This window comes from Acartia tonsa, chromosome 12 (genome assembly GCF_053477335.1).
Source record: "Acartia tonsa isolate MP-2025a chromosome 12, ASM5347733v1, whole genome shotgun sequence".
Lineage (NCBI taxonomy): Eukaryota > Metazoa > Arthropoda > Copepoda > Calanoida > Acartiidae > Acartia > Acartia tonsa.
This window is the reverse complement of record NC_137271.1, coordinates 38,753,833-38,780,279: the sequence shown is the minus strand read 5'-3', so window position 1 is coordinate 38,780,279 and position 26,447 is coordinate 38,753,833. Positions and strand designations below refer to the sequence as shown.

General features: G+C 33.2%; 2 protein-coding genes across 2 annotated transcripts; one reads left to right on the top strand and one right to left on the bottom strand.

Annotated features, from left to right (window-relative positions):
• The first annotated feature begins 242 nt into the window (after nt 1-242).
• On the top strand, nt 243-13,190 carry LOC145333541 (uncharacterized). The gene is made up of 13 exons (XM_080178704.1): nt 243-284; nt 549-626; nt 1,228-1,310; nt 1,875-1,917; nt 4,592-4,638; nt 5,044-5,189; nt 5,596-5,658; nt 6,226-6,312; nt 6,785-6,851; nt 7,829-7,877; nt 8,820-8,892; nt 11,745-11,823; nt 12,739-13,190. The coding sequence occupies exons 1-13, from the start codon at nt 245-247 to the stop codon at nt 12,838-12,840; spliced, it is 957 nt and encodes a 318-aa protein (XP_080034830.1). The 5' UTR covers nt 243-244; the 3' UTR covers nt 12,841-13,190.
• Nucleotides 13,191-13,214: 24 nt separating this feature from the next.
• Nucleotides 13,215-26,049, bottom strand: LOC145333542 (uncharacterized). Its single transcript, XM_080178705.1, has 12 exons — nt 25,951-26,049; nt 25,254-25,375; nt 24,775-24,873; nt 24,105-24,151; nt 23,223-23,330; nt 21,270-21,349; nt 20,804-20,885; nt 19,920-19,998; nt 17,060-17,112; nt 16,543-16,592; nt 13,686-13,799; nt 13,215-13,284 (listed from the first exon to the last, which is right to left on the bottom strand). Exons 1-11 carry the CDS (start codon nt 25,961-25,963, stop codon nt 13,690-13,692), a joined length of 843 nt encoding a protein of 280 aa, XP_080034831.1. The 5' UTR covers nt 25,964-26,049; the 3' UTR covers nt 13,215-13,284; nt 13,686-13,689.
• Between the last annotated feature and the right edge of the window lie 398 nt (nt 26,050-26,447).

The following is a 26,447-nucleotide window of genomic DNA, read 5'->3' as shown; positions in this document are numbered from 1 at the left end:
ACAAAAAGAAAAAAATTTTAAGTCAGTCATTGGGATAACTTAGATATTGAAACTTTAAATTATAATCATAAACTACGCAAATTAGTCTTTTAAATTTTTAAGTAAGAAAGAATCATCAGATTATTTTTAAACTTAGTTTATTTTGTTTATTTATTTTAGTGAGGTTTTTTGGGTGTCCTAGTGTCGCTTAATGATTTAAGCTTTTAAACTCGGATTTAGTATGATTGTTTTTTTTCAGAAAAAAATGATTGAAAAAATTCCAATCGTCGATATTGGTGAAATAGGTTGGAAATCTAAATTTTATGAAATATAAAACTATTGAAAACAAAATTTTTAATCTTCAAAAATATTCAGATTTTTCTTACCTGATTATCTATCTATAATACAAAGTAGAACAATGTCTGTCTGTCTATTAATGTAGCAAAGGAAGATGCTAGTTTTATTTATAATCTATTATAAGAATATATGAATTTACTACTTATTGATGTTGACATCCTTGTATTAAAATGATTTAATGTAACTGATAAAATCCAAACTCTTTTTGTCAGGTCTCGAGTCTGAGTCCCCCAGTTTGGAGAGTTTTCAAAAAGTTGGTGTTCAGCTGGATTCTGCTTTCAGAGAAATAGGTAAACCATATGTTCTCTTTATTTTTGACTAGCGGATGTGCTCCTAGCATCTAGGAGATCTGCATTCGAAGGAATAAGGCAAGCAGGAGAATAGCCTAAAACCAAACTTAGATATGAAAATAAAATAGCCTAAAACCATCCAGGTACCTATAATAAGCTTCCATAAAATGGTGAATCCAATTGTTCTATTAGTTTTCGAAATCTTGAGCTACAGACCAAAAAAACTTACTACTTTATAATATAGGATCATGGATAATTACCCCTATTAAAGGATTTTAATAAATAAAATAAATATTTGAGGCATATAGGGAAAATTTTATAAAAAAACTGAACCTAGTAATAGTGTATAACTTTTTATCTTTGTGACGTAACAAAAATCCATCTCTTTTTTAGGGGTTTCCTTTCCCAACTCCCCTCTCATCCTTCGATTTTTGTTACGCCACAAAGACAAAAAAATTAGACACTGTTACTAGGTTCAAAAAACTCCCCTTTCATACCAAATTGTGCACACTTTCTTATCAATAATGTGGTCAAATTGCTCCTTTCTATTGGTTCAATTAAGAGTTTGGTCATTTTGAGCTTTTATGATTAATAATTTTAGGCTTTGTATATCTTGGCAACCATGGTCTGAATCCAAGCACAGTTGCCAAAGGAATGGAATCTAGCAGAAACTTCTTTTTACAGGTATCCTATTATATAAGGTAGCAGGGTCGTCCAAGCTTTTTTTTTGGTGGGGGGGGGGGGGTAATCCCCACTTAACCCCCCCAACCCCCCCCCCCTTTGGACGTCTAAGTAAGGTAGTATGGTTTTTTTGTATGAAGCTTAAGATATACAATAACAAGGTAACTGTTTGACTTATCCTTTTTGAGGAAGCTTCACGTAGCTCCTGTAATGGTTTTAGACCATTCTATTTTCAGATTTATCTCTTGGGATGGTTTTAATCTATTTTCTAGCTCTTTGAATACATAGCCCTTAGAGGCTAAGGGCGAAACCACTAGTACTTAAAAATTAAAGTTAAACATTTTATGTGAAAAAATTTAGATTGTTGAGTTGAAAAACAGACAAAGTTTTCAAGAAAACTTCTTCAGGATTGAATGGCCTGTCCAACTAAAAATAGACAAAAACCTGCCCTTGAATCTTTTACATATCAATAGAGACAGTTGGCAAGATCTTTAGTTGCAGACAAAATTTGGACATCTTTATGTTTAAGATAAAGATACATTTAGATATATAGCATCTTTTTATTAGAGTGACGAAATCAAATCAAATTTTAAACGAGAAATAAACACAGGTAAAATAATAAATATAAGAATTTATATTTTTTTTATAATTTAAATTATACAGTATTTTTAGTATGGCTTCAGAACCGGTTCTCAGTCATACTGAAAAAATATGTATAGCATCCAGTGGCGTGCGAACCGAAGGGGGCGTTTGGGGCAATCGCCCCCCCCTAGCGACCAAAACGCCCCCCCCTGCCCCCCCTAGCAACCGCCCCCCCCTGCCCCCCCCCCCCTAAATGTTGAAAAATGCCCCGTTTTGCCCCCCCCTGGTAAACAAAAATGCCCCTTTTTGCCCCCTACCCTACAAAAAGCAAAACTCTCCCAATTTCCAAAAAAAAAGATCAAGAAATACTCAACAACAAAAATTTTTGGCGCCAAACAGACAGTTACTATTCATTTAACCTTAATAGGAAGTATCTTTTTTTGTATAATATAAACTTTTTACCAAAGAAATTTTGTACATCCCCAATGATGATACACAAAATTACCCCTTATATAGATTACAATTAGTGGATGAAACGTATGGAAACTCAACTTAATTAACCAACCAATCAATATTACATTTAAATCCCAAAAGATGTTGTGCTAACAAATAAGAAAATGTTTATATGAAATATTGGGGACTAGTGTAAAAAATAGCCCAAAACACCTTCCCTCCTCCCTGCATATTTGAAGAAAAAAATTTGCGCTTTGCGCCCTTCCAATTGGTTTCTGCTTTTTATCACATTGTATAAAAACATTTGTAAAAATCAAATATTTAATCAAAAAGTTATTTAAATAAAAATGAAACAGCGTTGATATTTATCTAAGCCTTTTTTTCAACATTGTATGTCTGTCTAAATTAATAACTATATATGATGTCATATGATGTTCAGGATAAGTTTAAATTTTTTTTTGTGTACATACCCTTACAAAAAGACATGTTTTTTTATGGCAATTTTCATTAAAGAGCCTTAAAACTAACTACACTCTATATTCCTAACTTGTTAAAATACGTCACTCTTGTTGTAGTTAATTGATTTTAGTTCAAAGAGGAAATAAATATTTTTCGGTGCTCTTTGCACACTGCCCTAATAAATCCTTGAAAACACCACCTTATGAAAAATTGACATATTGTTAAATTGCCATTTAAAGAAGGTAGGATATGTTGATATAACTTTTTATCTTCTCTATAATAACTATGGCTGTCATTTTGTAATGCTAATGGGGAAATGTAATTTTCTTAACTGCAATTAAAGATAGAAGGCTAAAACTTAATGTTAACACTCCCAACATTATGGAGTATAATTAAATATTAGAAATTTCTGGAGGTCAGACTGCTTTTTAGGACGTTTTTGGCAATTTTGTATCTTTCACAATTCCCCCATTGTTTGGTCCAATTCACAAAATTTTTGTAGCTAAAATTTCGGGTATAGTCCCTTTCGTGACATTGCCTCTTAATTTCTTCATATTTTCACAGTAGCTTTTCACTATTTATAGCCCCTGTGGGGCCAATTGCCTAACCCTGCGGGAAAATCACCTAACCTAACTTAACCTATAATAAACTATTAAAAGCTACTATGAAAATACGACGAAATGCCCCTTAAGAGGCGTTGCCACAAAAGAGACTATACCCCAAAGTTTTCCATATTTCTAAGAGATTTTCATATCTGTAGATGAAAGGATAAGTATTTTTTTTTATTTTTTACAAAGTTCTTTATATCTTTGGATTTTATAGCACAATAAATTTTTTTGTGGATTATAATATCAAAAAAATAAAATCTCTCGTTGTTCCGAGCATCTAGTATGTAATTTACTTTGACTGTCATCACACAACATACAAGAAAAAGGATTTGTGACTTTTTCTACCTAAAATATATATTTATTTAAACTAATGCTCTTTAAATCTTCTTGTCTATATTCTTATTCGTGATTTTTTGTGCTTTGCTACTTATAGATGTTGTCATCCTTGTTGTCATACAATAAAGAAATATTTAAAATCAGTTCTACATATTAGGTTTATTTTTGGTAAATTATTTCCAAAATGAGTGTTTTTATCTCCCCCCCCCAAAAATTTTTTTAATGGGGTTATTCATCCTTCCTGCTGAGATTTTATAACATCCCCTTCCTCCCATAAATAATGTTTTGTGGTGGTGGGGGGGGGGGGGGGGGGGGTTGGAAGGTTAAATTATCTTCTGTACTTTTTTTTCGAAGATGCTTTCTAGCTCCCTTCCCTTCGGTCATTGCAGGGTGGGGAGAAGGGATGGGGGAGAAGAGAGGGGGGGAAGAGATGGGGGATATAAATGGGAAATAGGGATGGGGAAGAAGGGATAAGGACTAGAAGGCCCATAATCAAATAATCCCACCCCTTAAAACGCCCTTATTTAAAATTAGTATATATAATCAAAATGCCCCCCCCTAAAGCAAAGTGCCCCCCCCGGGGCACTTTGATTTAGGGGGGAGCAAAATTTTACAAAATCTTCAAAATGCCCCCCCCCCTAGACAAAGTGCTTCGCACGCCACTGATAGCATCGTATTACATCCAGTTTTCTATGAATACAAAAATGTACAATCATGATATTAAAACCGTGACCACGGCATCTTGTGTCTAACAAAACTGGTTTTAATCTTATTATTGTACATTTTCATATCCATGGGAAGCTGTTTATAATACGATACAATAAATAAGTGTTATTGCATATTAAGGAGACATAGCAGGCTGGGTGGCACAAGGAAGAGAATATTTCAATGAGGTTAGCTTATTGTTTTCAGGGTGGGAAGGGGAACATTGGGCTGTTTATTACACTAGTCCCTACGTTTTATAATTACTTTTCCTCAACAACTTTGGGGACTTTTAGAGATTGGTTGATTCAATAAGTTGAGTGTTCAAACGTTTTAACCACTAATTGTAATTTTTAGGGGAGATAATTTTGAGTATAATTATTGGGGATGTATATCGAAATTTCGGCCATAATCTTATTAGATACCTGATATTTTTACTTTAAATTGAAGTTTCTTTGAATTAAAAGCTTCAATGTCTTTTGACCACTTAAAGATCACTAAGATAAATGTACAAAATACGCTTTATTTATTTCTGTATTACAGTTTACTGTTTAATAATAATCTAAAAATTTTTACTTATTTTATACTTTTCCCAGGATGGTCAAGATATTTTTGAAATCCGGGAATCATTTGACATATTTTCTTTGGAAGACGACGCAAAAATCCCCGAAAGTTTGGATAGAGAAGACGACCTCAAAATCTACCAAACTCTTGGCGCCGAAGCGATTCAACTTACATCGAGGTATATTAACTTATTAGTTGACTTTATATTACCTTGTTAATTGCCTCGGTTTGGCGAGATTTTCATTCGAATTCAAGAATCATCTAGAGATGCCATAGCTTCTTCCGCTTGTAATGGGATGCGATGCTTTAACACCTATTGGATATAAGAATGAATAACATCCGAACAGACAACCAATCCTTTTGTTGCACAACCTTTATCTGGAAGTGCTAGACTCCTGACTGTGCATGGTAATTAGTTGCGCCTGTTTGTGGCCTAAGGAATTACCCCTAATAGGTCTCTAGTAGCTTTAAATCAGTATACATGTTTTCCTTTTTTACTTTATTGAATTTAGATCCTTTTTTTTCTACAAAAACACACATCTAGTTGCATAAAACTTGAATAAATTTAACACAAAATATTTTAGGTTATTAAAAGCACTATCTTTGGCCCTTGGAAAGGACATAGATTATCTCAATGACCTTCACAGGTATTTATTTAGTAGCGCAACTACTCTGCAACTAGGATATGTCCATATTTCCGACTGTTTGTCAATTATTTAATTAAATTTTTAATCTTATTCATTTTAGATATGTTCTACACTCTACCAGGGATATTTGTACATCCCCAATGATGATGCACAAAATTACCCCTTCTGTAGATCACAATTAATTGTTGAAACGCTTCAACACTCAACTTGATGAACAACCAATAAAGTTCAATACCCAAAATCATTAAGCACTTATGGAAATAATCTTTTTGTTGTTTGCAATGTATTATACCGTTTGAAAGATATAATTCTTGATGCTTTCCATCTAAATGTCTAGTGACCACACAAACACCCCCCCCCCCCCCCATCAACCTCTCCTTATTTTTATAATATATTGAAAATAAGTAGGAGGGGTAGTCTTTTCTTTTTACCTAATCCCTGTGGGGCTAAATTAAACCTAACCTAAGGAACACTCAGCCCTATTTTCTTGTTTACATTTTTAAAAATAAGATGGTGGTGGGTTCTGTGTTCGCTAGAAACTTTGAGTGAAACCTCCTAATTGTTTAGAAATATGATGAAGGCAGGGAACAAAACCTCGATGAGAACTTTGTTTTATCCTCCAATAGAAGGTTCTATACAGTCGGGAAGTATTAGGTAAACATTTTTGTCAGGGATCTAAAGGGATAAAACAATGGCCGATAAATTTTTGTACATCCCCAAAGATGATACACAAAATTACCCCTTATGTCGATTAAAATTAGTGGTTTAAACGTTCGAACACTCAAATTATTGAATCAATTAATCAAAACTTATGAAAGTCCCCAAAGTTGTTAAGCCAACGAATAATGAAACGTTATTTAAAACTGAGGACTAGTGTAACAAACAGCCCATTGTCCCCTCTCTCTATAGATTTTTGTGCACTAGATCTTACTTACTAGATAGTATATACTTGCACTAGATGCCTCTAGGGGCATTTAAGGTGTGGGGAGGTAGACCCTCCATTTTCAATTTTAGTTTTTTTTAAAGTTTTTTATTTCATTTTTGGGGGATTTTTTTCTAGGGATGATTTATCTTGGGAGGGTTGTGATACCCTTCCCCAAAATTATATATTTATTTTTTGTATGAGATGTGGAGCCCACTCTGACTATGGAACTCTGACCCTGCTTTTCCAGGATAAATACCCTGGGTTACAGGTTGTATCCTTATACTAAAGTAACAGGATAATTGTCTGTTTGTTTGTCTGTGTGTTTGTACCGAAGGATCTTGCTAACCGCTGAACTGATCGGGTTCTCCTTAACAGGGTAGATTCTCATTGGTTCTGGAATGGTTTTAAGCTATTTTCTTGGGGGAAGGGACACTTTCAATCCCCCCAAAAAATGAATGAAAAACACCCCCCCACCCAAAAAAAAAATTTTTTCTTATTAAAACTAAAATTAAAAAAGGGAGTCGACTAAACCCCCCCCAAAAAAAAAAAAATTTCCCCCCTCCCCCAAATTTTTAATTTTATTTTTCTTTTTAAATTTAAATAACACAAAAATAGGTGGATCAAAATTCAAACCTATTGGGGCAAAGCCCCTAGAGGCTAGGGGCGAAGCCGCTAGTTTACATAAAAGTAACAGGATCTCTGTCTGTCTTTTGACTGATTGTAACGAGGGATCTCGCTAATCTCTAAACCAATATGGTTCTCCTTTACAGTGTAGCTCCTCATTGGTCCTGGGAAGGTTTAAAACTCTTTTGGGGGAGGGTTCCACAACCCTCCCAAGAGAAATCGCTCTAGAAAAATTAATTACCCACTAACCCCAAATTTTTATAAAAAATTTTCTTTCAAAACTACAATTGAAAGTGGGTGCTTCGATTTCCCCCCACTCCCCTCAAAGGCCCCTAGAGACCTCTAGGTGCTAATCTGCTATTTTAATAAATATAGAAAGTCTAGATATATTAACATAATCCATTAATTGTTCCCATAGGAACACGGTTTAAGAACAATCGGACGATTTTACATAATATTCAATATCTAAAAGTTAGATATTTTTATTTAATTTGTGATACATAGAATAATTTTACAACAAAAAAACTATAAAATAAGTACAGAAATGATAGTACAATTCTAACATGCCTAAATCCCCTAATTATATAATTCGTTTCTATAAATTTATAATTTTCTTAACAGGTAAAATCAGCCCATGAGAATGTTTGGATAGATGCACCTCCATTAAAAGGTAAATAACTAATATCATATTATATTATTTTTGGTTAGAAGCTTATGATCTCAATAACTACTGAACTGATTGATAAAGAAGCTTCAGATATGGGCTGTTACGGTTTAAGGCTATCTATTTTTTAGATTTAGACCTTGAAAAGGTTTTAGACTATTTTTTGGAAGCAGTTTTTATTGCTTTGTAAAAGAAATGACGTCATACAATATAAATGACCAAAGATAGGCCAGTATACATTGTAATTGATCAATGGTAAAATGTATTCAGGCCTCACATTGGTCATTTTTATTGTATGACTTTAACTTTTATTAGGCACTATCAACTGCTTCTATTTTCTGTCCCTTCTTTATTAAATACAGATCCCCTAGATGTAAGGGGCCTAGCCGCTAGTTTATGATTCTAGTTATTATTAAATATAAAAGATCCTATAAAGATACGACTACAGCCATACAGGGTTTTCATAACAGGTTTTTTTAAAAACAGTAAAAGTGTCGAACTATGACGTGAGAAAAAATTAACAATTAACCAATGAGGGGCCGCTATATATTTTACCACAGCGAATACTGGCTTCTTATTGGTTAATTGTTAATTTTTTCTGACGTCATAGTTCGACACTTTTACTGTTTTCTTTTTTTATGAGTATTACTAGTTTAAGTATTAATGAAGAAACAAACACTGCAACATTCTTTCAAATAATATGCAAAAAAACATATATTTAGCCATATATTGGAATAAAACCCTAAGAGGCCCTTTCTATACTTTAACCAGCATTCAATTTTTTTTTCAAGAGGTTTAAGAGAAGATTTTTAAATAATTTATAAACCAACAGCTGATTTGTTAAAATTAAACAATGAAACACTGTGTATTGGACTCAAATAGAAATTAAATGTTTAAATAAACTGTGTTGATTTAGAAAAATCACTCTATGATATTTCTTTGTTTTAGGAAAGTTAATGGTGAACATTGGTGATCTTTTGGAGATGTGGACGGATGGCCTTTATCCAGCTACTATTCATAGGTCAGTTAATTTTCTAATAGTTATTTATCATATTTTCGTAATATTGTGAATGCTAGAAAGGATATTAAAATTATTTCAACAATTTTGGTCATGTGATCAAAATTTGAATTTCCCTTCTACTATTGCCCCCCCTCTGGGGGCGAAGTAGGTGGAAATTTAAATTTTTGTCACTTGACCTTAATATTGGTGAAATAATTTTGAATGACCTTTCTTGTATAAGCAATATTAATAAAATATGATACTTGGTTTTGTCTCATTCTCTATCTTTTTCTTAAATTCAAAAAAGTCTATCAAAAAATTTACATCATCTAAGGGTGAACAATAAATATCTCTGTCTATTTTTCTCTATATTTCTTCCCCCTCCCCCCTCCCTCACTTTTCTGTCTATTTCCTTCTCTCTCTCCTCCTCTTTTGTACGTTCATTTATACAATAGAGATAACCTAGAGACAGCACAAGGGAATTTTGTTTACATTATGTATCAGCTATAAATTGTTGAATATCTTAGGTTAAAGCTTTCCTTGGGTGAAATATTTGAAGAAAATATTTCTTCCATCATATAATGTGAAGTGTATGACACAACATATAATAAGTTAGTTATAAATAATTTAATTTCTTATAATAATGTTATCTTTCTAAAAATTATATCATTGCAAAATTTAGTTGCAAATAATGTTGCCTATAGGGCTGTATTTCATATACAACAAAAAGTGAACAAAGGTTTCTTTTTAAGAAAAAAATGGGGTCAGATTGACCATCTATGTCTAATGTTTATACCCACATCAAATATTAAATTATAACAATGTACAGTAGAGTGGATCAATTTTGGACATTGAATTTGTAATCAACATCTACAGTTTAAACGTCATATAAGAAACCTAAATATAAAAAATTGATTTTGTCCTTGAGGGGAAATGGGGGGAAGGTGTTTCCATGCATTAAAAATTTTAGAAGTTTATTCTGGAGGTGCAACTTTTTTTCTTTCAAAGTATTGCTTTATGCATCTTTTTGAATTTGTCTTGTTGATTAATATAAGAATATCAAATTGGTTTTAAAAAATATTCATCCAAGCATGAAAAATCTTAAATTAAATGTAAAATCTCTTGGTTTTTAAATTTATTTATGGATTTTTCTTGCTAGGATCAATAGTTTTAAAAACTGATTTTTTATTCTTATTCTACTCTTCAAGACAAAATTGGGAAGGTGCATAAAGCTATACTTTGAAAGAAAAATAATTGCCCCCCCCCCAAAAAAAAAATAAAAAAATTCTCCCCACAAGTGTCTTTCTAAAAGTTTACATGCATCAGCGAGCCTCCCCATTATTCAAAATATTTTCTTTTCATTTTTTGGTCTCTTATATGATGTTCAGACAGAAAGTGTATGTAGCACATTTAAAATTAGAAAATCATTGAAAATCAAGCCACTCTAATGTACAGCATTTATTTCTTCAATTCCACAGTACAAAATTATTCCTGTATTTAAATTTAACATATCATATAGGAAAAAATATTCTTGTATTTAAAATTAAAAATCATGTTGGAATTTTTTTTACAATTTTTAAATTTTTTAATAATGTACAGCAAATTATTTCCTTTTTATCTCATGTTTTGTTTATAAGATAGTTAGAATAAATTACAGAAACAATGAAAGATTTAAAGAAGAGAGCGTCAGGGGGGGGGTCGAGGGGGGTTTCCCCCCTCAGGAGAGGGGGGGTTGAGGGGGGTCTCCCCCCTCAGAAAAAGCTTGGGCTTAAATCTTCAACAAATAAAGAAAACAAAATTATTTTAAAAATTTCTTTTTTATGTTAAATATTATTATTTTTGTGACACTTGATTTTGAATGACAAAAAATGTTGAAATAAATATTACCCACTGTATGAAATTTTAAATTAGAAATCAATAATGATGTTGGAAAATTTATTCTCATTTTATACTCTGAAAAAAGGAATTGACAAAAAATAATAATTTTTATTCCAAACTTTTAAAACAGCATGCCTATTTCTTATTGGTTGACACTCGAATTAAAATAAAATAATGAATATTATTTCAAGACCAGAAATAGATTTGAAATAAATAATTTTCTTTCCCCTATATTTTTTATTCCAAAATGCCAAGAATTAATTTTGAAATAAAATAATTTTCTTTCTCGTATTCATTTGAATCCGGTGGATAGGAACCGGTTCTCATGAATACGAAAAAACTATGTCTAGCATCGTATTATATCCAGTTTTCTACGAATATAGAAATGTACAATCATAAGATTAAAACTAGTTTTTTTAGCCGGTGCCTTCGGCACCACGGGGCTAAAAAAACTAGTTTTAATCTTATAATTGTACATTCTATATCCGCGGAAAGCCGTTTATAATACGATACGAGAAATAACTATTCCAACATTTTTATTCCTTTTTCTTATTGGACGTCATTTTTGTCCAATGAGAGACTAGTGTTTAAATATTTTAAAGCTTATTACAGCATTTATTTTGAATATGATAATAGCAACATTCTCACATTAAATGTGATAAAGATTTTTAAAAAATTGTTGGGTTTTTCCAAACTTGGCTAGGACCAATATGAAGCTCCACATAAACATCATAAAGTATACAAAATTATACTTGGGAGGGGGGGGGGGGCTTTGTTTTTGTAAAGATGATTCTCTTTGGAGGTTTGTAGTATCAAAATAGATTACAACCTCCCACTCCTGGGACCAATAAGAAGCGTCATTGCCAATGATATTTATCAATGTCTAAGGGTTCTTAAAATCTTTCAGTTTCGATAGAAAAATTAATTGAATACACCCTTATATTTAGTTTTTGGAATTAAATGAATTATTTTTAAAGAAATCACGCAAATTTCAGGGTGATCATACCAGAGGAGGAACTGAGTAGAAAATGCGCCCGACAGAGCATCGTATTCTTTGTACATCCAGACGATCAGGTTTTAAACATTTTGCCTAACAGGACAGACAAAGATTTAAGTACATATTGAACCCGCGACCGTGACTCAACACGTAACACATCCGCTTTTCATCGGAGAGGTGGTAGGTTCGAATCTCAGTTCGACGGCACTGCATCTTAACTAAAGACGGTCAAAATTGGCTCCTACTGCTGCTATGTCAGGTGCGTGACATAAATATTTAGAGTAGGGGGGGATGTCTTAGCCTATAAACAAACAAGCGCAACTCATAACCATGATCAGTTTGGACTTCTCAGAAAAAGGTCGTGCAATCAAAAGGTTGGCTGTCTGTTGAATAATACTGAACCGAATAACCAGTGTGCGTTAGAGTACATTACATGCAGATGATGCCCTTGGGTTCTCTAAATCAAAGGAGAATCCCGACCCAATTACACATTGAAAAAAAAAGATACTTGAATATTTTACAATTATTTGACTATTATATCACATTTTAAAAAAGTAAAGCTTTCCTACATTCATCAATATTTGGATACCTCATAGCTTTTAGACAAATATGCCTCTAGCAATAAGGAATAATCAAATATATAGCTTCTCTGTAACAAATTATATTTCAATCTTTCATGATAAAGTTGTACTAATACTATTGGATTCTGTGGATGATTGGCCACATTTTTAAAATTGTTGCATCTAAAAGTCATATTTTAAAGGAGGCCTCTAGGGGCACTTTGGGGTATTCGACTCTCCCCCATTCAAATTTTAGTTTTTTTTGTGATACCCTCCCTTGAAATAGTTATAAACCTTTCCAGAACCTACGCTGTAAAGGAGAACCATATGGGTCCAGTGGCTGGGGACAATCTTCGGTACAGGCTGACAGACAAACATCCTGTTACTTTATAATATAAGCATGTACATACGTAATTATCCTTCATCTTATAGGTACTGATAAAACCATTGAGAACTGAAGAAAATTGTGACAAAAGTTATGTGACAGCCCTGCAACATGTGGAAAAAAGATTCGCACAAACATTTAAATATTAATTGGATTGTGTTACAAGTTTTATTCTAATTTTTATTTTAATCAATCCTATACCCTTTTAAATGCTTTTATTGTAACATATTAACATGAGATGTAGCTATAATGAACACTTTAATCATACTAATTTAATGTCATAAGTTGAAAAATTGTATGTTTACAATTTATCAACCAAAATAAATAAATATATTGTAATTTTTGAGTATTTTTTGTAATTTCTTAAAGAAGCAGCTCAAATTGCACTATAAGCTGATTCTTTCATACATATATTAATGTGAGCTTTCTCATACACATATGTATTTAATTTAATTGTAAATGATTTTTTTATTTTAGAAATAAATTAATAAAATATAAATATTATTAAAAAAACTCAAACTTTTGCTAACATTTATTTTCAAATTTCATCAAATTTCAATTTCTTTAAACTCTATGATTAATCTTGAACAAACCTGTAAAAAAAAATTTTAAAATCGAATAATGGTATTTAGAATGTATAAAAAATTTACCAAAAGGTGTATAATAGGTGTTTTTTTTAAAGTTCTTAAATTGTTTTACATAGCAAATTATTAAGCACTTAAAATGAAAATTTATACTTTCATGATTAATCTAATAGTTATTTATTGCATCGTATTATAGACAGCATTTCATGGATATTAAAATAAAATTTATAAGATTCCCCAGGAGGCCAGGCCTTACAAAACTGGTATTTTATGATTTTAATTTTAATGTTCGATGAAAATTGTCTGTAATTTGATGCAATGCATGCTTTTTCAATATGGATAAGACTCGGTTCTAACTCACCAGATATTAATCAAAGCAATACTTGAAAAAGTTTTATATATGAATTTACCAATTTAAGACCAGATTTCAAAGTCTCTGAAGGAGACGCTGGATCCCTCCAGGTTGCAGGGCCCACTGCATCCTGTCATACCGTCCAACCAGTCCATGTTGATTCCATTACCACCTAGTATATAAATTTGATTATTTTGGAAATTTTATCCACTTGGATTTTTGTAAGGCATTTGACTTAGTGTCGCACTAGAAATTTTAGGGAAAGAGAGGCAATTGGATGTTTATTACACTAGTCCCCAAAGTTTAATGTTATATTTCTTATTCATTGGCTTTTCAACTTTGGAGACTTTAGTGAATTTAGTGATTAGTTGATTCATTATGTTGACTTTCCAAACGCTTCAACCACTAATTTTAATTTACAGAAGAGGTAATTTTGTGCGTAATCATTTGGGATGTACATCAATTTATTGGCCATTTTCTTATCTCTTTACCTCCCTAAGAAATTTGATTACATTTATTCCTGAAATAACTTTATGTTCTAAGTAATTTGCAGTATAAATGCTATGGCATTCCTTGATATCTTAGTTTAGCTGTCATAACAACAATAGGTCACATTTTTAATGTCTTTTATATAATTTGGTAGAAAATTTTAACACCACTAAAACATTGGTTTAAAAAGTGTAGATGAAATATATGAATTACACATGATCGATACACAAAGCCTAACCACAGGAAAAAATATAATTTAACAACCCTCCAAAACTCTGAAAAGTTACAAGAGTTTAAGCTCACTCTAAAGAATAGATTTGAGTTGCTGACTCTTCAAGAGGAAGATGGAGTGGAAGATATTTGGCAGGGTATCAAAAAAGTTTATAATGATACTAGCCAAGAAAAATTAGGTTTCAAAAAGGCTAACCAAAAGCTGTGGATCACTCAAAGATCCATTGATCTCATGGATCAAAGAAGAGAGGTAAGACAAAAGACACTCTCTAGAAACTCTCCAGAAGATAAAGACATGTATAAGAGGCTCAGCAGGGAAATTCAAAAAGGTGTCAGAATTGACAAAAAAGCACACTTGGAAAACCTTGCCTTGCAAGCAGAAAATGCTGCTAATCAAAATAGAATGAAAGATGTCTATGAGATTACTAAGAGCATTGCAGGTAAAGTACACAAATCAGGATCACACATCAGGGACAAGGATGGTTCACTCCTTAAAACTGATAAGGATATTCTAAATAGATGGGCAGAGCATTTTACTGAACTGCTGAATCTTCCAGTTCCAGAGGAAGAAACTGAGATTCCACCCTCAGATGCACTTGACATTGACTGTCGAGCGCCAAATCTATTGGAAATCAAAGAGGCCATTTAAAGTTTGAAAAATAACAAGGCCGCTGGACCTGAAAACATCCCAGCTGAGGTCATAAAAGCAGACCTAGACACATCTGCTGAGGCATTCCTACCTTTGATCACTAAGATATGGAATGATGAGTTATGCCCTGAGGACTGGAAAAATGGACATATCTCAATACTGGCCAAAAAAGGAGACTTGACAAAATGTGGAAACTACAGAGGGATAATGCTTCTTTCAGTACCTGGCCGTATCCTTAGTAAGATTTTTCTTAATAGAATAAAGAAGAAGGTTAATGAAAAGCTAAGACCTAATCAGGCTGGATTTAGACCAAAACGTTCCACTATTGATCAGATAACCTCTCTAAGAATCATCATAGAGCAATCCAAGGAATGGAACTCTGAGCTTTTTGTAAACTTTATTGACTACAAAAAAGCATTTGATTCTTTAGACAGGAAATCTCTCTGGAAAATCTGCCGACACTATGGCATTCCAGAAAAGATAATCAATATCATTAAAGCTATCTATCATAAAGGAGAGGGAAATGCTATGTATAAAGGTAAACTATCAACCTTTTTTGAGATTGTAACAGGTGTCAGACAAGGATGCCTTCTCTCTCCCTTCCTTTTCCTCCTTGCCATTGACTGGATCATGAAGAACTGTGAAAGCAATGATGGCATTCGCTGGCAGTTATTTGGCAATCCCAAATATTTGGGAGATCTGGACTTTGCTGATGATATTGCTTTGTTAACAAGCAATAGAAGTCAAATGCAAAGAAGGACTAACATGATAGCTGAAACTTCCAAGAAAATTGGACTTGAAATAAATGTTCCAAAAACTAAAATACTCAGATTAAATGCAAACTCCCAAGAACCAATAACTATTGGAAACCAAATTCTTGAGGATGTTAACTGCTTTGAGTATCTTGGAAGTAAATTGATGAAGCTGGAGGCACTTTTACAGACATTAAAGCTAGAATTAACAAATCTAGAACAGCCTTTGCCAGCTTGAACAAAATTTGGAATTCTAACAACATCTCCATAAAGACCAAGTTAAGACTTTTCAAGTCAAATGTTCTCTCTGTTTTGCTGTATGGGGCCGAAACTTGGTTCCTAAACACAGCAGTGGTCTCCAAGCTACAGACATATGTCAACAAATGTCTTAGGAGAATCAACAAGATCTTTTGGCCAAACAAGATCACAAATGCTGAGCTTTTAGAGCGCAGTGATATGTCAGACATCAAACTGACAATAAAACAGAGAAAATGGAGATGGCTGGGGCACACTCTAAGGAAAGGGCATGATGATTTAACCAATCAAGCCTTGACTTGGGACCCCTTCACAGGAAAAAGGAAACCAGGCAGACCAAAAACAACCCGGAGGAGGGAATTCCTTGAGGAACTGAGAAAGAAGAATTTTTCATCTTTCAGTGAAGCCTCTACTGAGGCCCAATTCAAAGATAAATGGAGAACCATTGTGCGTGGCCTATGCTCTGGAAAGAAGAGATAAATGGGGATGATGATGATGACACATGATATTGCTAATAATTTTAAAATTTCCAAACTTACCCCAAAGAGAAGCACCAAATACCATACCAGCTTCATAAGATTCAGCCATTCTACAAACAATGAAGCTTTACAAAGTGTCTCAAAAATCAGCTATGTGAGTTCATAAAAATGAGGGATTTTCCATCTCTTTTTTAGAGGTTTTTCTTTCCTACTTCTCTTCTCATCCCTCATTTTTATGACGCTACATGGCTGATTTTTTTAGACACTTTGAAACGCTTCCAAACAATTATATCAGTCTTATGCAGTTATAAAAAAAACAAAATTCCATAAAAACATCTGACAAAGATAGGTGGACAAAATTAGTTGTATAGTATAGTTGCTCATTTGTCATTATATCATTATATAAAATTGCAGTAGTCTATCTGCAGCTGAAAAAAAACCCAATTAAATATTTCCTATATTTCTCAGCAGATTGACTAAGTTATCATATGTAGCAGATGTATATTGGTCAGCACCAAGTATTAGCCTATTAAATGCAATTAATTAATTTTTTTATTAAAGTGCATTAATAATAAACCTGTTAGCATAGCCCTCATCTGAGCAGATCATGAAGTTAGCCTCTCTTTCTTCCTACAATCAAACTGGTTGTTTAAAAAATGTCATATTTCACAATAAGATAAAAATGAAATGTTGTTTTGTATGTATCTTAATTACAAAGTAGAACAATGTCTGTCCGTCTCTCCATCTGAATCTTGAGATCTTTGTAAATGCTAAACAGATTAGGTTCTACTTTTCAGGGAATATACTGGTCCTGAGGTGGTTTAAAGTTATTTTCTTAGGGGGTGGTAAACAATTTTATTTCTTTTTATTGTAAGGAAAAGGTAATTCCTGAACCAATTGGGCTCTACTCTTCAAAAAATAAAAATCCTCCCCAAAATTTTTTTTCTTTCTATCAACAAAAACAAATAAGCCCCAATGAAAATAAACACTCCCACACCCTTAAATTTTTTTTAATTCGTACAATAGTGTGCCTAAAGTGTAAAATATTATTATTATTACCTGTTGCATCCAAATGTTAGCATATCCATAGTTCTGGGTGTGAGAGAACAGGAACTACTACCTGTTGCATCCAAATGTTAGCATACCCATAGTTCTGGGTGTGAGAGAACAGGAACTATTACCTGTTGCATCCAAATATTAGCATATCCATAGTTCTGGGTGTGAGAGAATAGGAACTATTACCTGTTGCATCCAAATGTTAGCATATCCATAGTTCTGTTTGTGAGAGATCAGGAACTATTACCTGTTGCATCCAAATATTAGCATATCCATAGTTCTGGGTGTGAGAGAACAGGAACTATTACCTGTTGCATCCAAATGTTAGCATATCCATAGTTCTGGGTGTGAGAGAACAGGAACTATTACCTGTTGCATCCAAATATTAGCATATCCATAGTTCTGTTTGTGAGAGATCAGGAACTATTACCTGTTGCATCCAAATGTTAGCATACCCATAGTTCTGGTTGTGAGAGATCAGGAACTATTACCTGTTGCATCCAAATGTTAGCATATCCATAGTTCTGGTTGTGAGAGATCAGGAACTATTACCTGTTGCATCCAAATGTTAGCATATCCATAGTTCTGGTTGAGAAAGATCAGGAACTATTACCTGTTGCATCCAAATGTTAGCATATCCATAGTTCTGGTTGTGAGAGATCAGGAACTATTACCTGTTGCATCCAAATGTTAGCATATCCATAGTTCTGGTTGAGAAAGATCAGGAACTATTACCTGTTGCATCCAAATGTTAGCATATCCATAGTTCTGGTTGTGAGAGATCAGGAACTATTACCTGTTGCATCCAAATGTTAGCATATCCATAGTTCTGGTTGTGAGAGATCAGGAACTATTACCTGTTGCATCCAAATGTTAGCATATCCATTAACCCATTAGTGACGAACCGGGTATTAAAACCCGGTTCCAAAAAATGAAAAAAAAAAACGGTTTCCGGCTTCATAATTGCATCATTCTCAGTATGAATCCCCCCTCTACTACCCTGGCTTTCATTTCCCCCTGAAGCAGGCAGTTTAGCTTACTTCCGTTTGCCGGTATAGATCAACAAAATTTGAAAATCATGAAAATTCAAAATACCCTTCTAACTTTTTTGTTTTTATAGTAAAGTCGCTGATTTTTTTCGTGAAATCTAATGTTTATTGACAAGTCATCTATTTGTTAATTCGTTTTATTCAAATTATTATTTTTTATATGATTTTTTTATCGTTTTTTTACACCCTTTATTTGTGTATGTCGGGTTTTAAAACTTCGACAAATGGGCTTTTTTATCCGAAACGGCCGAAATAACCAGGTTTTTACTACAAAACCGGGTTTTAATGCCGGCGGAAACCGCCCAAATAATGCCTGGTTGGTATTTATGGCCAGACCGAACCAGGTTTTTTTGCAACTTTCCTGTGCATGCCACTAGAGCAAACCAAAAAATTGGAATTCCGTTTTTACCATTATAAAGCTTCCCTGAGATTTTCAGCCCGATTGGCCCATAAAAGTGTCGCTCGGCACTAATGGGTTAAGAGATATAAGTTTTCCGGAATTTTAATGTAGGGAGGAGATTTGAAATCTGCATCAAATTTTAAGGATTTTTTATAAAATTCGTTTTTTGTATAATTCTTTATCTAAAAGCGGAAATACAAATTAAGTTAATTAATTTTGGCATCCGTGATTGGTGGATTTAAAAATCAGCGCTCTGATTGGATGTCGTACATCATTCAACCAATTAGAGTGCAGGTAGTTTAAAATCCACCTATCCTATTGGTCAAAATTAATTAACTTAATATGTATTTCCGCTTTTAGATAAAGAATTATACAAAAAACGAATTTTATAAAAAATCCTTAAAATTTGATGCAGATTTCAAATCTCCTCCCTACATTAAAATTCCGGAAAACTTATATCTCTTAATATCCATAGTTCTGGTTGTGAGAGATCAGGAACTATTACCTGTTGCATCCAAATGTTAGCATATCCATAGTTCTGGGTGTGAGAGATCAGGAACTATTACCTGTTGCATCCAAATGTTAGCATATCCATAGTTCAGGTTGTAAGAGATCAGGAACTATTACCTGTTGCATCCAAATGTTAGCATATCCATAGTTCTGGGTGTGAGAGATCAGGAACTATTACCTGTTGCATCCAAATGTTAGCATATCCATAGTTCAGGTTGTAAGAGATCAGGAACTATTACCTGTTGCATCCAAATGTTAGCATATCCATAGTTCTGGTTGTGAGAGATCAGGAACTATTACCTGTTGCATCCAAATGTTAGCATATCCATAGTTCTGGTTGAGAGAGATCAGGAAATATTACCTGTTGCATCCAAATGTTAGCATATCCATAGTTCAGGTTGTGAGAGATCAGGAACTATTACCTGTTGCATCCAAATGTTAGCATATCCATAGTTCTGGTTGTGAGAGATGAGAAACTCCTTGCTAGTGTCAATGGTGCACCTTGATATAAAAGATTCTCTAACCTTGTAGTTTACTTTTAATAAGGTATAAAATTGTAAAAAAAAAGGGTTCCATCTGCAATACAGTTTACTGAGTAGGTTCTAAGAAAAACTAAATGTTGCCATAAATGTGATTGATTCGAATCTTGGCTTAATCCCACATCATGATTGAAGACATTAAAAATATTTCATAAATAGTTAGAGCAGGGGAAATGCCTAAGCGCAAAACAGGCGCAACTCATAACTATGCACACTGCACAGTAAGATATATATAAGTTGGAAAGAATTTTAATGTTAGAGGGAGATTTGAAATCTGCATCAAATTATTTTTTATAAAATTCGTTTTTTTGTATAAATCTTTATCTAAAAGCGGAAATACAATTTAAGTTAATTAATTTTGACATCTGTGATTGGTGGATTGAAAATTATCTGCGCTCTGATTGGAGAAGCTTAAGTGTCACACATCATTCAACCAATTAGAGCGCAGGTAGTTTTCAATCCACCTATCCTATTGGTCAAAATTTATGAACTTAAATTGTATTTCCGCTTTTAGATAAAGATTATACAAAAAATGAACTTTATAAAATTTGATGCAGATTTAAAATCTCCCTCTAACATTAAAATTCCTTTCAACTTATATATCCTACTGCACAGTTAGAAATTCTAGTCTGTAGGATTTTTTACCATATTATCATGCACATAATTAAGCAAGATACAGAGATACACAAAAATAAGTCTTTTCTAAAAAAAAATTAAACCGTGTTGAATAAAGCAAATCTGGGAAAAGAAAATATCTGGATCTCTACCTGGATTCAGGGCAGAACATGTTAGAATCAACATTAAAAGCATTTGCCTGGCAACCTCCTCTGTCACAGCTAGACCATTGTCCTAATAGTTTAGCATTTAGTTGGAAACAAGCACTAATTTTTCTTTTGAGGGAAATAATAGTTATTTATTGCATCATATTATAAACAGCTTTCTGCGGATGTAAAAATGTACAATTATAATATTAAAACCAGTTTTTTTGGCCCAAACATACCGAAGGTACTGGCTAAAAAACTGGTTTGAATCTTATGACTGTACATTTGTAGAAAACTGGATAGAACATGATGCTAGACATAGTTTTTCCGTATTGCTGAGAACCGGTTCTAATTCACCAGAAATTAATTGTTAAGAATCAAGTTTTAAGGAACACTACTGTCTGTTAAACCTTCTATATATTCAGCTCTAATTGTTTTGTTTGGTAAAACTATAAAAATACATATTAGTTACCATTTCCATCTCCGTCACAGGTATGAAGGGTTCCAGCAATTGTGTGTCTGTTAGATTCTAGAGTATCATATTCAGGGCACCTACAAGTGTATTTCTGTTAGATTCCAAAGTATCATATTCAGGGCACCTACAAGTGTATTTCTGTTAGATTCCAAAGTATCATATTCAGGGCACCTACAAGTGTATTTCTGTTAGATTCTAGAGTATCATATTCAGGGCACCTACAAGTGTATTTCTGTTAGATTCTAGAGTATCATATTCAGGGCACCTACAAGTGTATTTCTGTTAGATTCCAAAGTATCATATTCAGGGCACCTACAAGTGTATTTCTGTTAGATTCTAGAGTATCATATTCAGGGCACCTACAAGTGTATTTCTGTTAGATTCTAGAGTATCATATTCAGGGCACCTACAAGTGTATTTCTGTTAGATTCCAAAGTATCATATTCAGGGCACCTACAAGTGTATTTCTGTTAGATTCCAAAGTATCATATTTAGGGCACCTACAAGTGTATTTCTGTTAGATTCTAGAGTATCATATTCAGGGCACCTACAAGTGTATTTCTGTTAGATTCCAAAGTATCATATTCAGGGCACCTACAAGTGTATTTCTGTTAGATTCCAAAGTATCATATTCAGGGCACCTACAAGTGTATTTCTGTTAGATTCTAGAGTATCATATTCAGGGCACCTACAAGTGTATTTCTGTTAGATTCTAGAGTATCATATTCAGGGCACCTACAAGTGTATTTCTGTTAGATTCTAGAGTATCATATTCAGGGCACCTACAAGTGTATTTCTGTTAGATTCCAAAGTATCATATTCAGGGCACCTACAAGTGTATTTCTGTTAGATTCCAAAGTATCATATTCAGGGCACCTACAAGTGTATTTCTGTTAGATTCTAGAGTATCATATTCAGGGCACCTACAAGTGTATTTCTGTTAGATTCTAGAGTATCATATTCAGGGCACCTACAAGTGTATTTCTGTTAGATTCTAGAGTATCATATTCAGGGCACCTACAAGTGTATTTCTGTTAGATTCCAAAGTATCATATTCAGGGCACCTACAAGTGTATTTCTGTTAGATTCCAAAGTATCATATTCAGGGCACCTACAAGTGTATTTCTGTTAGATTCTAGAGTATCATATTCAGGGCACCTACAAGTGTATTTCTGTTAGATTCTAGAGTATCATATTCAGGGCACCTACAAGTGTATTTCTGTTAGATTCTAGAGTATCATATTCAGGGCACCTACAAGTGTATTTCTGTTAGATTCTAGAGTATCATATTCAGGGCACCTACAAGTGTATTTCTGTTAGATTCCAAAGTATCATATTCAGGGCACCTACAAGTGTATTTCTGTTAGATTCTAGAGTATCATATTCAGGGAACCTACAAGTGTATTTCTGTTAGATTCTAGAGTATCATATTCAGGGCACCTACAAGTGTATTTCTGTTAGATTCTAGAGTATCATATTCAAGGCACCTACAAGTGTATTTCTGTTAGATTCTAGAGTATCATATTCAGGGCACCTACAAGTGTATTTCTGTTAGATTCCAAAGTATCATATTCAGGGCACCTACAAGTGTATTTCTGTTAGATTCCAAAGCAATATATAGATAGCCCTTACAAGCAAGTTTTTGTTAGATTCTAACTTGTAGCAATTTTAGTAGGGAAAAAAAACTAAAGATGTTAAAAATGGTTCCAACTACTGCTATGTCAAGTGCCTGACATTGGCCCAAAACAGGCGCAGCTTATTACCATGCACAGTAGGACTTCCAGCCAAGGGACATGCAATCAAAGAGTTGTTTGTCCGATGGGTGTTACTTAACCTAATACCCTGGGTGTTTTGACAGAAAAGGAGATATTTGTCCACCCTAGGTTGGTGGACCTGACGTTTGAGTGCCATGTTACGTACAGCAACCTCGTCAATATGAAATGAAATTACCATTGGTTGTTGACAAAGTTAGCATCACAGTACCAGTCTCCTCCATCACCGGGGGCAGGGCCGGGAATATCAATAAAATATCCTGCGGCATTGCACTTGCAACCAACACTGAACAATCAATCAATCAATAACATAAAAAGCAATCATATGTTAACACTGTAGTTTCATTCCAACATTATTATTTTGTAGTAAAGTTACTTTGCTGAACCATCAATACAACAAATTTTAATTTCATATCTTTACTTGCCATAGAATAAGCTAAATATTGAAAATAATTTAAAAGTGACAAAATATATCAAATTGACAAAGCTTTACTATTATAGTTATTTTTATTGAATTATGGACGGAATCAAATTTTTTTTACTCAAATTTTTTTGTTCTTATACTGCTTAAACAAGGATGACAACATCCATAGGTAGCGAAGCATAAAATCTATTATGAAATAGACAAACAGACAAAGTAAGTTATGAAGCAGATTATCTGTTATCATAACCCTTGAAAATAAAGAGAGATTATGCAAAAACTTAAAATGTCGTTGAAAGTTGTAAAATTAAAAGCTGCTTAAAAGCAGTCAGACTACCAAAGGTTTTATTTAAACCTTATTATTGTTCATAATGAAGGGAATATTGGCAAGAAGTTTCAGTCGTGTAGCTTTTATAGGAGCTGAGAAAATCTGTTGTAAAAAGTAAAATCGGCTTAAAAGGAGTCTGACCAATATAGATCCTTTATATTTAATTAAGCTTCATAATGATTGAAATTTTGACACAAAGTTTCAGTCTTGTATCTTAAATAGGAGCCGAGAAAATCACGTTTCCCTCACTTTGTGTCTGACGGACGGACAGATAGATTTATAGAGTAGCTTCGATACTAAAAATAACTTACTTGCTCAAGTTGATTTTGTAGGCAAAGTGAGATCCAAGTAGGTTGGTCTGAAATAATTAATATTGAAATTGTTCATATTATTCTAAACCTTTTTTCAGATAAAGATTGACTGGCAATTTGCAAATTTTTCCCCTAAATAATATTTTATCATTCTTTGGCTCAATAACTGTTGTTTCATTAAGTTGAGTGTCTAAAAGTTTAAACCCCTAATTGTAATGTACAGATGGTAATTTTATGTATCATCATTGGGAATGTACATCAATTTTTAGGCCATTTTCTTAGCCCTTTAGATCTCTGCATCATTCTCAATCAACTCTTTATATGATTATATTATATAATTAATCATTTGCAAAATCAGAGAATTTAAAATCATGTTCTACTATATTAATGATTTTTATCAATCAACTGTTGGCTTGTTACAACTTGCTCTGGAATGAAACTTTTTAGAATCAGATACAGTGATTCAGCAATTTAGATTTGCTTGAAGTTGTCGATATTTTGGATATTTTTGAGGGATAATTGGAAGGGGGTGAAACTTGTTTTGTGATGTAACTAAAGGGATGTAGGTATGAATAGGTGAGGGGAAAGAAGGAAGCGGAAAAATTTTCACTTAGAACTGTTTACCAGAATCCTGGTACCTTGTCCCTGATTGGGATGGAGGTAAAGTTACCTGCCAATACATATTAGGATCACTGAAGTCATCAGCAGGCTTAGTAGCAAAGTAAACTCTACCACCTCCATTCAAACTAAACCCCTTGGTACCATCCATCTAAATTAATATATTCAGTAAATATAAATAATTCTTACAAGTTTGATTTCAAAAAGTTAAAGACACACTATCAGGCTCAGACTAAAAATTTGTAAACAATAAAAAAAGATCTTTCTGAACATGAAGCTTTAAATTAGTTCTGGGATACTTTCCTGGTAGCGGGTTACTCAGCCCTTGCGTCCAAAAGTAGCCTATTATTTTATTTTTATCCCTAGAGGCCTTCAAGGACAATTGAGGGATGGAGGAGAAAAGTCGACCACCCTCTTTTAATTCTAGTTCAGTGGTTAGCAAGATCTTAAGCTGCAGACAGACACATAGACAAACAGACATTGTTTTGTATCTTTATGTTAGTTTATTATAATTGAAACTGCTGCTAGTACCTTGATAAAATCAGCTGTCCAATCAGGACCAACGACATAGATGGGGTCATCCAGGCCTTTGACCTCCAGGGGTCCAAAGTTCTTGGCATGGACACCAGCCAACCCAAGCAACACCACAAATCCTAAATGATGAAGCTCTTTATAAAAAAGGGGATTAGTTAAAAAACTTTTTGCCGAAGTATCCTGAACTATTCTAATATGACGTCATTGAGGGTACTTAGATTAAAAGTTTTTTTGATTTATCCCCCTTTTTATAGGCACTAAAAAGAGCTTCCTAAATGATATTTGCATGACGTAATTTTCAGATATCTTAAATATTTAATTTGGTGTAATAAAACTATAAAATAAAATTGATAAAGCTTTTACTTGTGTCTATAAAAAAATGTCGTCATACTGGCTTACCATTTGTCATTTGAAATGTATACTAGCCTACCATTGGTAATTTACACTGTATATTGGCTTATCATTGGTCATTTTTATTATTTGACGTTGCATTTTTTACAGGCACTATAAAGAGCTTCGAAATTGCTTTATAGAAGCATTGATTGTCTGAAGTTAGGGTATGTCCGTTTGTCCAAGGCGTTGAATAAAAAGTAGTTTTGCTAAAAAACAAATAAGCTGTTTTATTTAATATTTTTTTTATAATTAAAAAATGTATTCCATTCCTACAACAGAAAAAAAGATAATTAATGTTTACCTGGCAGCTTCATCTTTGTCACTGATAAACAATTTCAGATCCTCTAACCTTATTATTTTTAAAATATAAACAAACAATTACAAAGATAACATTAATACTGATAAGTTTGGATTTTAAAAATTTTAATTAAAATTTTATTTCTGTTCCTTGTTATACCTAATATCAGAAAAAAATATGGACAAAATTTTAAGAATTTTAAAGAGAAAAGACAATGGCCGATAAATTGCTGTACATCATCAATGATGATAAACAAAATTACCCTTCACTGAGTTTAATATAAAAAGGCATAAAAAGTAGTAATTCTTCATATGATTTTTTTTATTATGAAACCTTATAAAAATGTAACAGGATCTCTGTGTGTCTGTTTGTGTGTACTGGATAATGATCTCGCTAACCGCTAAACCGATATGATTCTCCTTTACAATGTAGCTTCTTATAGGTCCATGGAAGGTTTATAACTAATTTGAGGGAAGGGTACCACCACCCTCAAAATTGAA

What these genes read in the sequence shown, in the direction of transcription:
- LOC145333541 (XM_080178704.1), top strand. Translation starts at nt 245, where the DNA reads ATGATTGAAAAAATTCCAATCGTCGATATTGGTGAAATAG. An exon ending in TAAACGAGAAATAAACACAG is followed by an intron (nt 1,918 to 4,591) that starts GTAAAATAATAA and finishes TTGCATATTAAG; the next exon opens with GAGACATAGCAGGCTGGGTG. An exon ending in AGATGCACCTCCATTAAAAG is followed by an intron (nt 7,878 to 8,819) that starts GTAAATAACTAA and finishes TCTTTGTTTTAG; the next exon opens with GAAAGTTAATGGTGAACATT.
- LOC145333542 (XM_080178705.1), bottom strand. An exon ending in TACAAAATCAACTTGAGCAA is followed by an intron (nt 23,331 to 24,104) that starts GTAAGTTATTTT and finishes TTGATTGTTCAG; the next exon opens with TGTTGGTTGCAAGTGCAATG. An exon ending in CTGTGACGGAGATGGAAATG is followed by an intron (nt 20,886 to 21,269) that starts GTAACTAATATG and finishes CTAAACTATTAG; the next exon opens with GACAATGGTCTAGCTGTGAC.